Raw genomic sequence first — 17,323 nt, forward strand, 5'->3', positions numbered from 1 at the left:
GACTAAGAATTCTATGCCTTTTATTCAGGTATTTCAAAAATATTGATCATTTGTTTCAAAATGTACATTTAAAAAAAAAATCCATACAAAACTGTAATTTGTTTTAAAACCGGACAGAAACAGTGGGAAAAGGATTTGCAAAAACAGTTCACTGAAAGTAAAAAGATCCCCCACCCCCCCGGCAAAAACAGCCAGAAAACAAGACCCTTTTACATGAAAGCATAAATACGCAGGTACAAGGTTTCCTTGAGTTCCTCGGTGAAATTTGGTCCACAACGTGAACAGGCTAGCGTAGAAAAGCAAGCAGACACTCTGCCCACGTTTGCGTCAGGAGGTGCTCAGGGCCACCAACAGCCGCTGCCCATCCTTCAGAGGTTCTTACACACGAGGGACTGAAAAACGAGGTGCAAAGCCTCACCCCACAGACACCTGACTCTGGACCCCCAGAAACGGCGGCACGTGCAGCCAGCCAGATCCCGCCAGGTGCACAGGCTGCCCACACGGGCCCGAGTCCCGGGAAACGCTCCACATGGACGAGAAACTAGGACGCTTTCAGCAGGAGGCCGGTGACGCCGCGCGGGTCCCCACACCCCTCACTCCCAGATGCGGGCTTGTTAGTGCCCCCGTCCTGAGGATGGTTTCTCTCCTTCTCAACAGACTTAAAAGAAAAAAAGGACTTCTAAGATGATGCTACAAGGTTCCATGAGACTGCCAGACGCCCACCAGGGTCACGAGAATGACAGCAACAGGGGAGGGGGCAGCGGCTAGGGTTTCTTCTGTGGGGACGACGACCCCCTCCCCTCCCCAGTGCCAGGCAAGGAGGGAACAGAGGGCCAAGGGAAAGACCACCGGCTGGGAGTTATTGCACAACCCGGAGGAGCCAGGACAAGGCCGGCGGGGGGGGGGGGGGGAGCTGCTGCTCTCACAAGGTAACACTGCATTGGGGGGCGGGGGGACACACTCCGCCACAGCCCACCCGGACCCACATCACACGGGCACCTGTGATGGCGAAGGGCAAACTCGATCGCGTAAACGTAGGGCTGAGTGGGGAGCAACAGAGGTCAAAGGAGGCTACAGCAAGGGTACCTTTTCTTCAAATGTTGGGGGAAGAGCAGGGCTCCCGCATGGGGCCAGAGGCCTGGGCTTGGGGGCTAGTGTCCCTGGAAGCCCCGAGCTTCCCTCACAGGCACATGCCAGCAGGTAGGGGCCCCCAGGCCCCTGCTGCTGCCACCCGGTCACAAGGGAGAAACCGGAAACGACCACAGACCCTGACGCGGGGAAGGGGGAGGGGGGTATGGTGACGAATGAGGCAAAACTGTCACAATCTGTGTTCCCTTTACATGTGACTTGACCGGGGCCGGAGGACCACGCAAGTAAGGCACTTCGGACACAAAGATCTGTCCGAGCAGCGAGCAGGCGGGTCAGGGGGAGGCGGCTGCGGGCCGGGTCGTCCTTTCCAGCCTTTCGAGAGGAAGGGTCCACAGTCACACAAGAACTAGGATAAAGTTTTCATTGGTGAAGGCTCCTCACTGGGCCAACGGCAGCTGCGGGGACAGACTACTTAGGCTCCGAGGATCATGGACGACCTCCTCCAGCCATGCCGAAGGCCCCTCCTCCCGGGCAGGGCTGGGAGCTGCGAAGGCAGGTGGGGAAGAGACCCCCAGGCAGTCCGGCCTCACGGGCACACCCTCCGGTGGGGAAAGAGGCTCCCCCCACCTCCCCACGGTCAGGAATAGAAGTCTGTTCCCTTGGGACACTGAGCCCCCCCCCCCCCCCCCCCCCGGAGCGAGGTCTGTCCAGACCTCCCTGCCACCTCAGCCCCCAAGCGAAGACAAACCAACAGGGAGGCTGACGCCCAGGAAGAACACCCAAGCCGAGGCGGGGTGGAGGCGGCGAGCCACTTCGAGTTTAAAAAGGCATCCAGGGAAGAGAATTTTCCGTTGTGGACTCTCAGGAAGGGGTGCATGCTCTGCCCCTACCGCTCATTCAGCACTTAGGTCAAAGGGTCCCGAGAAAGACGTCCCAAGCGCAAATCCAGACACGTGTCCCAGAACGCCCAGCCTGGCCCCAGGGGGTTCCTGGCCCCGGATTCCGGTCGGGACCGGCATCTGCAGGTGCAGAGGCGGCCAGGGCACCGGGGTCGGTGCCGGTTTCTGGAATGCTGGCAGCTGTGCCTCGGGGCAACAGTGCGGGTCTGGGGCCCAGACACACGCGGGACTGGAACTGACCAGAATGGGCCTGCCCCTCCTCCCACAACCTGCCCCTGCCTTCAGAAGGGGCACGTGTGACTTATTAATAGTGCAGCTATCTGAGCCTCGAGGATAAAAATAACGTCCCATCACCGGGCCCCCAGGAGGGGCGCCTGCGCGGCCAGCAGTGCCGGAGGGCGGTAGCCGCTGAGGTAGATTAGCACCTGCTCGCCTCCTGGCTGATGGTGCTGGGCGGCCTCTCCAACCAGGGGTGTCTGGCCAGGAAGGAAGAAAACAGCTGAAGTGCCAAATCAGGACCAGCCAGCTCCGCACGCTCTCAGGATGAAGTAGAATTGAGTTATTTCAGCCCCTGGCAACATGCTTTGAGCCAACCTGCCAGGGGCTCGGCTCTGAAACAAATGAGCCAGGCACGCTGGGGGTGACAGAGCATGGACCCTGACCTTCTTACCCTCCCCTCAAATCATCCCCGAAGGCAGCCGGCGTGATGCTGGCCTCACTCAGGGTCACAGGGGTTCACGCAGCAGGAAAGATTTTCCCGACTCTTATTGGGGAACCGACTCTGTCCTTTAGGAAGCAGTGGGAGTTAGCCTGGTCCTGGGCTGGTGGCACCGTGAGGCACACTGGACCGCTGGGCCAGCCGGCCAGAGACTGAGGACAGCCAAGCACGGGTTTTCTGGCGACAATCACCAATCACCTCCATGTGGGAGATAGGACACTGACTGATGTCAGGACCTCAGCTGCAGTTCCCCACCTCCCAGGCCGCGGCCAGGCACGGGCTGAAGGCACGGCTCAGCCTGGCTCTGGGTGGGGGAGGCGGCCCCCTAGGCCAAGGCCGCAGCCTGGAGAGGACTGGGTGGGGCGCGAGGCTGCTGGGCAGGCTTGGGAGGCTGCAGGCTGACCTGGGCTGCACCCGCGTCCCCAGGCAAGATAGGAGTGCACGCAGCTCCAGCTGCAGGGGTCTGGGGACTGTTGGACTAAATGGCTGAGAGGTTCCAGACTGGGTCTGCTTGTTGGTACAAGCCACCTTTTCACCAGCACTCTGCTCTGCAGCTCAGGTAAGTGTCAAGGAAGGAGGGGGAAGGATGGGAGGAACTGGCATTTTCAAAGGCACTGTCCTTCCCTCTGGGTGACCAGAAGAGAGGTCCTTCCTGTCACCATGGCCTTTTCCTGCACAGAGAGATGAGGGGCGACCATGGTGTTACGCAGCAAATCCCCAGGCACTGGTAGATTAAAACCTCTCTGATGTAAGTGACCTGTGGAAGGGCGCTGCTTTGATGAAAAGACCCACCCCTCCCATCCCCGGGGTAAAAATCCAAGGTTTGGTTTCTACTGTGAAGTCAGGAAGAGGACCAGCACATCACATGACGCCAACACTCCTGTGCCCACAGGAACGGCGCCCCGCCACATCCGCACAGCATCCCGGCCTCCTTACTGAGAGCCTCGCTTCCCTCCAGAGTCCTCACGAGGCACCATGGAGCCTGGAGGCCCTGCCTTTGGGTAGGGGAAGGCAACGAACCCGGGCAGGAAGGGGGCGCAAAGACTTGTATCAGCAGGGCCGGGTCTGCCCATCTAACCAGCAGAGCGACTCAGTCGGCCTCGTTTCAAACCGTCTAAATGCTGTGGGTGCATGCTCAGCAAACGGCAAGACAATGATGACCATGCCAAGGGACACTCAACAGGTGGGGCCGGAGAGCGAGGGGCCCAGGTGACCCTCCCTGGGGACACTGGGGGCTAGTGTCTCTGCAGCAAGAGAGGTGAAGTCCCGTGCAAGGCCACCCCGACCGGGTGGCTGGGCCTGGGGTGTAGAACCACCCTTTCCCCGGCCAGTTCGGTAACTGCTGTCTGGTTTGGTTTTGAATGCTGGTGAGCGTTGCCAGGAGCAACGCAGAAAGGGAGGCCGAGGTCATCCCCTCCATCGTCTCTGCCGTCAGTTACCTCTCGGGAAGGGCCTGCCACTCCGGGTCGCTGTGCTGGGCCGCAGGGCATGAAGACCAGTCCTCCTCCCGCACTTCCCCAACAGGGAGGGAGCAGGCTGGGTTCGTAGCCGGGACCAGCCCCGGAATGCTCTCCTGGGTCCCGGGGCCCGACAGTTACCACCATCCTCTGCACCGTGTCCTCACGCCCCAAAGCCAAGCGCCTCGGCATTTACAGCCAGCTGTGTCCCCGCCGGGCTTCCAGGTGGTGCGAGCAGAGCTGGAATCAGACATCTCTTCAGTTAATCAGCACCTAGGAGATGACGATCACAGGGGGCTGGTCTCCACCGCCGTCCACGCACACAAGGATCACCGACGGAGGCTCCCGGGACTCGGACAGGTCCCAGGACTGGGTGCCGGATGGCCGGCACTGCAAACTTAGCCCCCTCGCGTGGTAAAAATCAGACACAGAAAAATCGCACGACAAGGTCAAATTAACAAGTAAACAGAGAAAGAAACAGCCGTGGAGAAAGAGAAACGGGGAGCCAGCAGAAAGGTAACCACGGAGCCTGGGCTTCCAGAAAGCTCAACGCAGGACGGGGGAGGCTGTGGGGGGCTGAAGGGGGGAGAGGGGAAGGCTTTTGGTTTTATTGAGAATGGTTCACGGAGGAGGAAGAGCGAGCCAAGACGTAAAAGAGGAAAAGGCCCTGGGTGAAGACAGGTTTCTGCTGTTTGAGACGGAGCATCCAGAGCCAGACGGGGGCAGCAATGGAGGCCGGGGCTCCCCGCCTCCCTGCGGGGCCCCCACAAGAGGAGTCCTGTTCTCAGCACTTTGGCCTTAAGGAGACTTGAGTTTCTTAGTCCGTGGGGAGGTTCCGTTCTCTGCTTTGACCACTCCGTTCTCGTGGTAACCTAGGAAGTGGGCGGAGATGGACATGGTGTTTCTGCTGGGGCTGGGGAGGGAGGCCGGGGGCCTGGCAGTCCCACAGCTGCACCCCCGGGGGCTCCTGCTTACACCCCCTGGCCCAGGGTCTCGCTATGTTTCAGGTGCTTGGTCTCTGAGTGTCCTTTAGTGGGAGGGGCTGGGGTGACACACAACGACCTGGGAACAGGCAGAGGTCCGCCAACCCAGGCCTGAGGCCAGGGCCAGACCCTCCCTGAAATCACTCAGGGGCTGCCCTCGTCCTCAGCTCCCTTGGGCCCCTGTGGGGCACCAGCCACCTTCAGCAACATTTCAGGAAGGTGAGAATGGGCAGGCGGAGGTCAGGAGGCTGTTGGGACAAGGGCTGACTCCTTGCCTGGCTCTCCTCTGGCAGAAAAACTGTCCTTTCAGTCATTGTCAAAAACACCCCCTGTGCTTGCTCCAAGTCAGAGGCACATCTGGCGGCAGCCTCACGCCCGGCGCCCACCCCCAGCCTCACCCCCAGCCTCGCACACGTCTGGTTCCAGTGCACACGAGCCCTTGCCGAGCCCTTCCCACACCTGGAGACAGGCCGGTGACGCGGAACACGGAGCCCAGTGCAGACAGGCCCCAAGGCTGGACATGACCGTGTAGCTAGCAGCGCCCCAGGACTTGGCGGGGGTTCCTGGAGTGTGGCGGGGATCAGAGATGTGGGTGTCCCCCACCCACCTCCCCCCAGCCCTGTGTCACCCTGGGTGAAGACAGAGGAGGACCAGCAACAACCTGGTCGGGGTTGCGGTCGGGGTCGAGGCAGCCGGGCTGGGGTACAGAGCAGGAGGGCAGGTGAGGACACAGAGCGGGCGGCCGCGCTGATGGGGTCCCCGAGGCCACCCTGAGGATGTGCTTCCTGCCAGAGCGGCCCACCCAGCTGCTGCCCTGCCCTCCATGCCCACAAGGGGCCCCGCCTTGTCCGCCAGCCCCACCACAAGCCGTCTGGGCCCAGGTCCAGCCACGTGCCAGGCAGGCCCCGGCAGGCCCCAGGAGGGGGCAGGACGGAGGAGCTGCAGGGCTGGTCCAGGCCCCAGGAGGGGCACCACCGCACAGACACGCTCTCCCCGCCCTGGCCCCAGCACCCACCTGACTCCCTCTTGATGAGCCTGGCTGCCGGCCTGGGGGCGGCGGGGACCCTGCGCTTGGCGCTCTGCTCACTCCAGTACTCGCGCCAGTGTCGCAGCTGGGAGTGGATGAAGCGCCACATGAGCCAGGCTTGGGCGGCGCACAGCAGCAGCAGCACGCACAGCCTGCGGGGGGACGGGCCAGGTGGGTGCGCGCCGGGAGAGGGGCCCGGACCCCGCCTCCCCAGGTCACCGAGGCCACCAGGAAGAGCGTGGTGGGAGGAGGTGACAGATGGGGGCCCAGCTCCAGCCACACTGCCTGGGCGGGGCCCCACAGCACAGAACGCAGCTGGTTGTGAGCTCCACGCACATCGAGAGGATTCAGATGAGTGGAATTATGATTCAACAGCAGCAGTAATTCCAGAAGATCAACTTCTCACCCAGCCAGCCATGTACAACCTGAGCAGCCTGAAGCTCTGTTCTCTGATACTGCCAGGCCCCCTCGCTGCCCCCTGGCCGCCGTGAGAGACCATCAGCCAAGCCATTGAGAACACACTGTCAAGAGCCCACGCCTGGTCGTCAGACAACCGAGAGGCTGATGTGAACCCTGTACCCACCAGGAGGCACTGGGCCCGGGAAGGGATGCCCGCCGACACTGGGACCCGGCCTGCAGCCCGACAGGGCAGGGCCAGGCAGGGAAGATGGCTGTGATGGGGGCAGGAGGCTGGTGTCTCCTCTCCCCTCCGGCCTGATGGCGGAGATTCCCACCTAAACCCAAGGGGGCGGGGGAGACCCAGGGGTCTGCTGCCTCCTGACCTTCGGGGAAGCTGTGCTGAGTTCGGGGAGCTCCTGGCAGTGCTCTGGGAGCCGGGGCCTCTGCCCAACTCACCTGCAAAGTAACGTGTTGAAGTTCCCTTTCTCGGGGTCGAAGGCCTGGTTTTCCATGCGAGCGAGGCCAAAGCCGATGGCCAGCACCGCGAGGGTGAGGATGCAGAGGCGCGTGAGCCCAAACACTGCAGCCCAGGCGCTAAACCTGCGTGAGGAGCGGGGAGAGCACATCACCCCGAGGCCCATGGGGACAGGGGCCCAAGGGGGCAGGGCCCCAGGGCGGCTGAGGACGACGCCTGAGGGATGAGGCTGCTGGAATAAGATGCTCCGGGCGGGGGGGGGGGGGGAACCTGGGGGCGTCGCCCACAGGTCAGGGGTGGGGAGGGTGACGCCCAGGCCAGGGCCCTCCCATCCCCAGGCCCCCATCAGCTCCACTCACAGCTTCTCGTTGTTCTCATCTGCGAAGTAGCAGAGGCGGGCGGCGTGGAAGAGGAACTCGGTGGAGTAGTGCAGCAGGAGCAGGACCAGGCCCAGGCGGCTCAGGCTGGGGACACACAGGGCAGGCTCACAGTACCCTCCACCCCCAAGACGCCGGGCTCTGCTCTCCACCCCCACTGCCCCGGGACCCCGCCCCACCCTTCCGGGTCCAGTCTGGCCTCGAGCCTTGGAGAATTTTCCTAACACTGCCCCCTGGCCTTTCCCCTCTGCTGCCTGGGGCTCGACGCCCAGGCCCGCTCCCACCGCGGACCTGGCTGACTCTGCACAGCACCTGTCACCCAGCCTTCATCACCTGGCCCAGGACCAAGCACAGAAAAGCTGTGAGCTCTGCATGTAGAAATACAAGGGATTCCCACCACCTGACTTTTTATCGTCCAAGTCTTCACAGCTAAGAGGTACTCAAGGGAGCAAAACTTAGCACGACGCAAAAACAGGTGCCGGTGAACCGACCTCTTAAAACACCAGCACTGCTGACCTGTCCCCCCGCTCACTTCTGGGCACGACGCTCTCACTGACTCCCTAGGCGGTCTGCTGCCGACGGTCGGCTGGAGCTCAGACACGTGCAAGAAGGTTGCGAAGTGAAGTTCCAGACCCCGCTCAGCAGGCAGGGCCTCGGGAAGTCAGGGGGACACTGGGGGCACGCCCGCGGGCCGTGATGAAGAGGGACCCCAAGATTTCACCCAGGGGGACCGAAGAAGTGCAGAACCGACCAGGATGGTCACCGGATCCTGAGAACGGTCAAGAGAGAGACGTGGAATCTGCCCAGTGTCTCCCTGTGGCCGAGGACATCCAACAGGACGGCCCCTGATCATCCCAAACCTCACTTCCCAGCCCCGCTCCCACCTCAGGGCCGGGCACCTGCGGCCCCATCCTGCCAGCTCATTCTTCCCCTGCCTGGCTCTGTCACTCACGCCGTGACCCAGTCCCCTCCTCAGAGGGGGCCTCTCCCCACACAGTGGCCCACTGGACCAGACTCGGCGTCCCATCACTGTGTTATTTTCTTCCCCACACTTAGCCCCATGGGAAACCCTGCTGATTCGCTTCCTTACGTGTGGTCTCCTCCCACGAGACAGATGCCCCAGGAGAGCAGGGCTTGGTCTGCCTTCAACCAGAGGTTAACTGCAGGCGGGGCGCCAACGCCAAGCTGTCTCCAGACAAGACCCCGCGTGGCTGGGCTTTTCAATGGTCTATCCTCCTTGGGAAATCCTGCAGCTGGGGGTCTCTCCTCTCCCCACACTCACTCACTTCTAAAAACTAGAGCAAGGATGGAGGGGCGAGGAGGGGCCCCCTCGGTGGGCAGAGGTGGGCAGCTGCTCCTTGAGATGGGCCAGCTTCGCTGGGGATGGGATGGCATCACCTTGGAGGACCCACCGCCCCCACCCTCTCAATTCTAGTCTCTTTCCAGAACAAGAGTTCACAGGACTCGGCCCAGTCGCGGTCAGACCCCACGCTTCTCCATCCCCGGACACGTCAGATGTGGGGAAGCAGATCTCAGGGCGTCGCCCATGTCTGGGAGAGGGGTGATGCTATGGCAGGAAGCTCTCCTTGGCGGTGGTCCTGTCTGTACCCTCTCACGGCGGTCCTCGCACACCGCCAGGTGACTGCAGGCTAGCTTCCTCAGACCCACCCCACACGCAGCACAGGAGCCCCCAACACAAGAGCAGAGCTGGCCTCACATGGCCTCTGCCCCTCAGAGTCCCATCCAGGCATGGACGCTGCTCTCGGCCTCCAGAGACAGGAGAGCGGATCTCGCTCCATCCCCTACATCGGTCATCCTCACGGGATGCCTGCCCTGCAGACCCAGGACCTCCGGGTGCCTGACAGGTTACACAGCGCAAGCTCTCAAACGCCTAGATCAAGGACGGTGTGTGTGTGGCGGGGGGTCCTTTACTGCACAAACAAAGCCCAAGGAAATGCCGAACTGGAACCACACAGCCCGCTCAGCAGTGACTCTTCACAGCAGAGATGGTCAAGGCGATGGCCGCTCTTGCGACTTCAGAACAACCAAGCAGCGACACCTCTACGTTTCATTACAAACCAAAGGGACCAAAGGGGAGGGGAGGCCAGGGCTGCAGCTCTGGGGGGTCCTGCACCGGACGTGAGAGGCAGGGGCCGGGCTCAGACCTCCTTCAGCCTGCAAAGCCACGGTTCGTGTGCCCCCGTCCCAGGGGCTGTCCCTGACTCTGTCTCGGGTTGAGGTGGTCCCTGCTCTGGGCTCCCAGGGCAGATGGTCCACGTGGTAGCACAGGGCTCGTCCCACTCAGGCCCTTGTCTGTGTCTGTAACTGCGTCTCCTACCCGGCTGAGGATAACCCAGTAAACATAAAGGAACCATCCATCTGTGCGTTCCCGGGTCTTGGGATGGTGCCTGGCACATAGAAGGCATCTAATAAATGCCTCCCGACTGAAGGGCCGTGTGGAGTGATGCACAGACAAGAAGGGCAGGGAGATCTGGCCGGCTCCGGGGTCTCACTCACTTTAGGAGGTACGCGCCCGCTATGTGGACCAGGTACAGGCAGATGTACTGGAGCTGCCGGGGAACCTCCTCCTGCAGGAGACAGGCAACGGTGCAGCTCGTCCCCGCCCCCAGCAGCAGGGGGACAAGGCAGGCGCCGCCTCCCTCCCCACCACCGCGGGGCTCGGCTGCTCTAACAGGCTGGGGCGAGAAAGAAGAGACGGGGGCACGGGGAAAAAGGGCTTTTGGAAATAAGTCAGAGGGACGCTTGAAAAAAAAAAAAAAAGACCGTGGGAAAGGCAAAGACATCTCCACCCACTCTCCAGAAGACGAGAGTCTGGTCTCCCCCCGAGCCTCCCCGCCGCCCCGTGTCACGTGGGAGACAGGCAGGAGACCCCTCCCGGAGGACGTCAGGGAGACCTGGACAGGGACTGGCCCAGCCTCTCACCCGCCCGCTTCTCCACCCACGCCTGGCCTGCCAGAGGGGGCGCTGGGGTGCCGCTGGGGACTGCGGGGGGATGGGCGCCAGCACTCACCTTCCGTACCTTCTGGAAGTAGAGCTCAGGGAGTGCGTGCAGCCAGTAGGCCAGCTGGCACAGGTAGAAGAACTTCACCTGGAAGCTGGGGACAGGGAGCGGTCACCCAGAGGGAGGGAGGAAGTCCCAACAGGGGGTTGTCAAGCCCTGGGGTGGGGGGGTCGCGGGGCAGGACCACGGGGTGTGAGGAGCTGGCCCAGGAGGGAGGGGGAGGGACGGGGAGGAAGGACGCTGCTCCACAGACAAGACCACACAGAGGGACACCGAAGTCCATGGAAGGACACTGAAAGGATGAAAAGAGAGCAGAGGGGGAGGGTCTTGGGCCTGGAGGAGGAAAGGCTGAGGAGGGGGCTGATTCCACAACGCTGTGGGTGGAGAAGATGGTGGTGGGTGTGATGCACGTACTGAGGAAGGAAGGACCTAATTCAGCCAAGTCTCTGTCCTGGGGGCATTAGGAGGGGCCAAGGTGGCTTCTGAAGGACATGGTCCCAGCTCTGTCCTCCTGGTGGCCCACCCCGAGCAGGAGAGCAGGGGGTGAGAGGGAGCAGGTGCCCGAAGGCACACAGCCCCGAGAGCTTTGTGGAGAGGCCCTGCTCCCCGTTCGTCCCTTGCGCTTACAGACCCGCCACAGACCCGACGTGGCCCCTCCAAATCCACGTGTTGAGGGGACAGGGCTCGTGCAGGTGACACGTCATTTCGGGATTTTCCCATCATGCACACGAGGAAGCAGCAGCTCCCAGACGAGTCTGCCTCCCCACACGGGGCTCTAACAGGCTCGGGGTGTGCTCTGGGCCTCGGGCCAGCCGGCCCCACGTTCTGGCCACGGTCTGGGGCAAGAAGCCAGTGCCCGCGCCCGCTGCTCCCTGGGGGCCAGAGTGGCAGTACTCACGGGAGGTACACGTGTGGGTAGTCTTCCCAGAGGCTCCTTGGGTTTGTTAAGTATCCTTCCTGCAGGGTGAGAAGAGGGTGAGAAGAGACAGGAAAGTGAAGCCTGCTGGGGCCCAGGGGTCAGGGACGCACCCAGCCCCCAGAAAGTGGAAGGAACAGGAACCCTGAACACAAAGACCCTCTGGCGCTTGGCGGGTCTCTCCATCCTGACCCAGCCAGATGAGGAGGGAGACCCTGCCCTGGGGCCGGCAGGCCCCGCCCATACTAGCTGCATCCTCTGAGCAAGCTGGCCTCCCTGAGCTTCAGTTGGCTCATAGGTCAAATAAGGATAAAAATACCCTCCCGGAGCTATTGTTAGAAATAAATGTGACAGTTTATGTTTATGTGACAGCGCCGAGCATGATGCCTGGCATGCAAACACTCAGGAAGTGCTTGTAGGATGAACAAGCAAATGGACGTCAGGATCACCGCCCGCTGGGCAAACAGCAAGCCCGCTGTGGCTTTTCACGACCCCAGAAATAAAAGGAATGGCAGGACCCCACAGCCTCCCGAGTGTGACCCTTATCACTGGCTGGGGCGGGGGACGGGGGGAGGTGCCACCAGGACCTCACATGGTCGTCATGCTGGGCTCCTTTCTGGCCCTTCTTCGCATCTGCAGCCTCAAGCCCAGGGCCCCTGCCGGAGCAGGGAGGCCACCGGAAGACCCTCCCATCACAGAGCAGTCTGGACACACAGGGTGAAATCTAACAAATGCTCTTTTAAACGCAAAGCTGAGCTCACAATAAGGGAAAACCCCTGGGGCCCAAGAGGGGAGGAAAAGCCAGAGCAGGGAGGTGAGGCTGTGGGATGGGAGACCCTTCCAGGGCCACCCTCTCAGAGAAAGGGGACACGAAGAGGCTGACGACCAGCCCTGGGACAAGAGGATGATGTCTGCTCACCCTGGGCTCAGGATGGGAACAAAAACGTGATCCTGAAGGTCTGTAATCCCAGGCTCACTGTCACATGGGTCTGGAGCTCAAATGTCTATCACCTGTGTATCCGGGAGCCCCTACACTGGGAAATCAGTATTTTTTTTTTTAATTGAAGTAGAGTCGGTTTACAATGTTGTGTCAGGTTCTGGTGTCCAGCATCATGTTTCAGCCATACATACACATACATAGATTCTTTTTCATATTCTTTTTCACCACAGGTTGCTACAAGATCTTGAATATAGTTCCCTGTGCTCTAAAGACCTTGTATTTTATCTATTTTATATACAATAGTTAGTATCTGCAAATCTCAAACTCCCAGTTTATCCTTCCCCATTCCCTTTGCCCCCTGGTAATTGTAAGTTTGTCTTCTATGTCTGTGAGTCTGTCTCTGTTTTGTAAATAAGTTTATTTGTGTCTTTTTTTTTTTTTAGATTCCACTTGAGTGATTTCATATGGTATGAAATCTCTTTCTCTGACTTACTTCACTTAGTGTGACAATCTCCAGGTCCATCCATGTTGCTGCAAATGGCATTATTTTATTCTTTTTTATGGCTGAGTAGTAAAGAAATCATTATTAACAATATTGTGGACCAGGGACACCACTGGGACATGCTCTCCTTGAAGGATGCACGGGGTTCTCACACACACAGCCTTGCTAAAGATGAGCTTACAATCCAAGATGACGAAACACACGAGGAAACAGTCCACATGAGCAAGAGGAGGCTGACACCACACTCAGGGAGGGTGGAGATGGTTATGTCAGCGTGACCTCCTTTTAGAAACAGAGGGAGGAGAGAGAAGACAGGAAGAAGATCCTGACACGAGGTGGTTTCTCAGCTGCACAACTCAAATCTGAGCTGCACCACCAGCCTCCTGGTCCAACAACTGGTGAGCCAGCGGGTGGCTCTGACAGGAAGTTCAGAGCCTCAGATGTGGGCACTGAGGCTCAGGGCGGGGGCTGTGCTCCCAGCGGTTTAGAGAAGAGCCCTGCAGGTGACCCACAGGAGGGCTGGTTCACCAGCCCTCAAGTCACTAAACACCCTGGATGCTTTGGGTGTGGTCCATGGCCCCAAACCCACATCTTGGGACCAATAAGGCATGCATCCCAGTACAGTTATGGTCACTTAGGTTTGAAGGAAAGGGTCTCCCCCAAACTCTCTCAGCCTCATTTCTACCCCTCCTCACAGTCTGGCAGCGGTGGGAGGCTCTAGGGGTGCAGGGGTGGGAAGAGGGACCAGACCACCCCATCTGCCGTCCACACACCCGCCTGCATCAGACGCCCACCCCGGGAACATAGAGGTTCACGGCCGTCCACCTCCCACCCCATTTCAGGGAAATTAGAGCTGGGAGGATGTTCCTTCCAAGAGGAAGCACCAATGTATTTAAGGAGGAAAATGGTACTTCTGCAGCTGAGGTGGAAGAAGAATTTCTGCCAAAAGAAAAAAAGAAAAGAAAAAAAAAAAAGACTGGCCAAGAAAAGCAGAACTGAGAGAAACCTAAAGCCCAGATGATCCTGTGATTTTAAGTATCGACCCTCTCTGGCTTGGCCTTTTCCTTGGGAGACAAAGAAGTCAGAACTCTGAACCAGCCGGCAGAGAACACGCCCCAGAGCAGAGCTGTCTGCCCGCGAGGGGCAGTCCCATGGAGGCAGGCGAGCGGGCGGCCAGAGGAAGGATGACTCACTGCTCAGAGAACAGTCTTTTCCAGACCTTGGGCTGGGCAGGCACCCAGGGAGGCCTGGGCCAGGGCCCTCGGAGCTCAGCACACCAAGCGTGGGCTCGCACCCCTGACCCCACCCGCTGGCGGGCACGCCATCTGGGAGACCTTGGAGAGCCTTTGTTCTTGCCTGGTTCTGCCAATCAGCCAGGGAGGCCCCAGGGAGCTGGCACTCTCCCTTCCCCCACAGCCTTCCTTTCCAGGGGATGGACGAACAGAGAGCCCCACAGGAACAGCAGGGTGCAGGCCTGACACAGCCGGCTGCTCCCTGGACCCACGGGTCTTCCGGAACACCCACAACCTAGGTCCGGCTCAGAGTAGTCAGTCTGTCAGGAGGAGCCCCGACCGCGCACCTACACTAAGGGCGCTCCTCTCCCTGAGCACTGGCTGCCGCCTTCAGACGGCCCAGGGAGGCTTCCCGGGGAAGCCAGGCAGGGGGCCCGGGCACCCACCCACCCTGCTTTCTGCAGCAGAGCAGTTTGTTTCTTTGTTTCACCTGAACAATGAACAGTAGTTCAGAGCTAGAGTAAACACAGGAGGTTGACATTCTTATAAAACTATCTGTCGGCCCCTCCATAGTCCCATTGTCCTGCTTGGATAAATGCAGAGAGAAATGTCTGGATCCAACACCAAGATAAAAACGGGTCATTTCATGGGGGAGGGACTGAAGGTCAACTCTGACTTTCTTTTTCCAACTTCTACGGATGCCGCACTTTTATAAAAAGAGATCATCTATGATGTTCATAAAAACAAGCAATTCATTCCTTTAAAAACCGTCGAAGGTTGGAGCAAGAAGATGCATGTGCTGCTCATTTATTCCCTCTCACAACAGCACCTGCGCGATCACTTGGTGCAGGCCGGGAACTGCGCCCGGGGTCCAGCAGTGAGCCCCAGGCCTGCCCCCAGGGGCGCAGAGTCTACCCAGAGAGGCAGACAGCAGAGAATCCACACGCAAACAAGAAACTCCCCAGAAAAGGATGTGGTGCAGCGAGTACGAGTGGTGGGGGAATTCTCGGCGGAGATGATGTCTGGGCAGAGACTTGGAGGGCAAGGAGGAGGCAGCCATGGGTATCGGGATGGAGTATTTCAGCAGAAGGACCACCTGTGCCAAGCCCAGGAGGCAGGAGCACGAGGAGAGACAGAAAGGCAGAGATAAGAGGTGGGGCTGGGGCCGGGCCGGCAGGGCCCAGAGCTTGGGCCTGCGGAAGAGGGGTGATGCCACCACAAGCAGGACCGGGGCTTGTAAGCAGTGGATGTGTGATTTCGTTTAGGTTCTAAAAACATCTGTCTGGCTGAGCAGACGATGGACTGGGGTGGGAAGGCACAGGAGTGGAAACAGCCTCCTTCTAGAAGTGGTCCAGCTAGAGGTGATGGTGGCCTGGATTATAGATCAGGGTTCCCAGTTGTGGCACTCCCGACATCCGGGGCCAGGCTAGTCTCTGCTGTGGGGACCAGCCTGCCACCCAGCAGCATCCCTGACCTCCACCCACTAGACGTCAGAAGCATATTGACAAGTGTCCCCTAGAGAGACCACTGGCCTGGCGGCAGCGGGACCTCCTGATGAACTGACTGGAGGGTGAAAGAGAGAAGAATCGTAACAGAAACGTAGGATTTAAAAAACACCCCGTCTGGTGGAGTAGGTAGGCTGCAGAGCCACACGGACTTCTCAGACCTGGGGTCCCCAGCGCTTTCCAGGGTCCCTTGGTCTTTATTTCCTGCTGGAGATGCTGAGCAGAGAACTGGCTGTCACCACAGGAAAAGCCTGCTAGGAGCATCCCCTGGAAAGCGCCACAGCTCCAGACGAAAAAGCAGCATCCTCTCCAAGCCCGTGATGGCCCGGGGGAAGCCAAGACACAGCAGGGAGCATCTCACCCGCGGGGACCGGGGGCGCGTCGCCTGGCTGTCGGTCAATGAATCGGGTCTGACTGGGTCACAGCTGGGGTGGACATGGGGGTGAGGCAGAAAGGGCAAAAGTGATTCCGAGGTGAGGCCACGCCTCTCCGGGAGGGCCCGTTAAGTGTCTGTGGGACCTGAGGGCTGTTATGCCTCGGAGCAGCTGGGGGTATCCCAGGGGCCACGCGAACCACACACCCAGAGCTGGGAGAGGGCTGAGGCCCAGAGAGATGAGCCCAGAGGACCCGGGGCTGGGGCGCGGGCGGTGCAAGGGCAGCGGGCAGGCACCACTCTGCAGACCACACCGGAGTCCTCCCGGGCCAATGTAACGAGGCAGGCCAGCTCCAGAGGGCAGACGCCTCGGGTCCTGCCTTTAAAATCCCAAGTGTTCTCTGATCAAACAAGAATAGAAATAAAGGCAACATACAAAAGGGCACTACGACTCCGGCTCTGAGAATGAGTTCAGCGTCCTGAGGACGGGAGAGCTCACCACCGTCACTAAGGAAGAGGAAGGGGGTGAAGGGTCCGGGAAGCAGGGTGGGAAGCTTCTAAAAAGGTCACAGGGTTGCTGAGTTTTCCAAGCCCTGGGCCTGGATTTCTCACCGGATAATTCTAGCTTCTGAGGAAGAGACCCGGTTGCAGCCAGAAGGTGCTCCAGGTCGGCGGGGAGGGGGCGGCGCTAATTAAAACTCCCCAGCGGGACAGACCTGTTACAGCGGGTCTTGTTACAGCTAACCCCGGAGGGCTGTCCGCATTCCTTTGCACGAAGGAATTGTGCTGTGCCAAAGGCTGCTTGAAATAAGAGTCTTATTGTGCGGGGAGGGGAGGTAGACCGACTGTCTGGTCCTCCAGGCACCTGGGGGAAGCACGCGGACTCTCACAGGACCTGCCGCGCACAGGGGGATGCTGGCCTCGCTTGCAGGAGGCCAACGTGGTGAAACAGAACCAGACCCTCGGGTCCTAGCCCTGTCCTGGCCACCCTGGGGTCACGTGACCACGGGGCCGCTGCGACATTGGAGGCTGGATCTCTTCACCTCGTAACACGGGTACCAGAAAGAACAGAAAACTTGGCTCACGGGGCGGTGCCGCGGGAGCACCCTGCGGCGGGACACGGAGTGACGCGGCTCTCGGGTATCGCCGCTGCAGCATCACATAACCACCTTAACGGCCGTTTATCTTTGGACAAGGTGACGCTCCCTGGCTGTCAGGCAGCACCTCAACCACTCGCCCCCCGCCCCCCCCCCCCCGCCCAGTGCCACGGCGCCCAGGCCAGCAGCTCACCGTCACCACCACGTAGAAGCACCAGATCACCGAGCTGAGATGAAAGACGACCAGCTGTCCAGATTCGTTGAACTTGCTGTGCTTGACCTTGGAGAGATGAAGCCGCTTGCTGATTTTCT

General features: G+C 60.1%; 1 protein-coding gene across 1 annotated transcript in view; it reads right to left on the reverse strand.

Moving 5' to 3' along the window:
• The window catches only part of TRAM2 (translocation associated membrane protein 2), a 72,678-nt gene continuing 55,355 nt past the window's right edge, over positions 1 to 17,323 (reverse strand). Inside the window, exons 4-11 of the mRNA XM_032463273.1 lie at positions 17,205 to 17,321; positions 11,345 to 11,403; positions 10,456 to 10,540; positions 9,942 to 10,012; positions 7,407 to 7,511; positions 7,029 to 7,172; positions 6,162 to 6,325; positions 1 to 5,035 (exon numbers count right to left, since the gene is read on the reverse strand). Coding sequence (XP_032319164.1) covers positions 4,962 to 5,035; positions 6,162 to 6,325; positions 7,029 to 7,172; positions 7,407 to 7,511; positions 9,942 to 10,012; positions 10,456 to 10,540; positions 11,345 to 11,403; positions 17,205 to 17,321 — 819 coding nt within the window. The 3' untranslated portion in view covers positions 1 to 4,961. The remainder of the gene's footprint in view (positions 5,036 to 6,161; positions 6,326 to 7,028; positions 7,173 to 7,406; positions 7,512 to 9,941; positions 10,013 to 10,455; positions 10,541 to 11,344; positions 11,404 to 17,204; positions 17,322 to 17,323) is intronic.

This window comes from Camelus ferus, chromosome 20 (genome assembly GCF_009834535.1).
Source record: "Camelus ferus isolate YT-003-E chromosome 20, BCGSAC_Cfer_1.0, whole genome shotgun sequence".
NCBI classification, from domain to species: Eukaryota; Metazoa; Chordata; class Mammalia; order Artiodactyla; family Camelidae; genus Camelus; species Camelus ferus.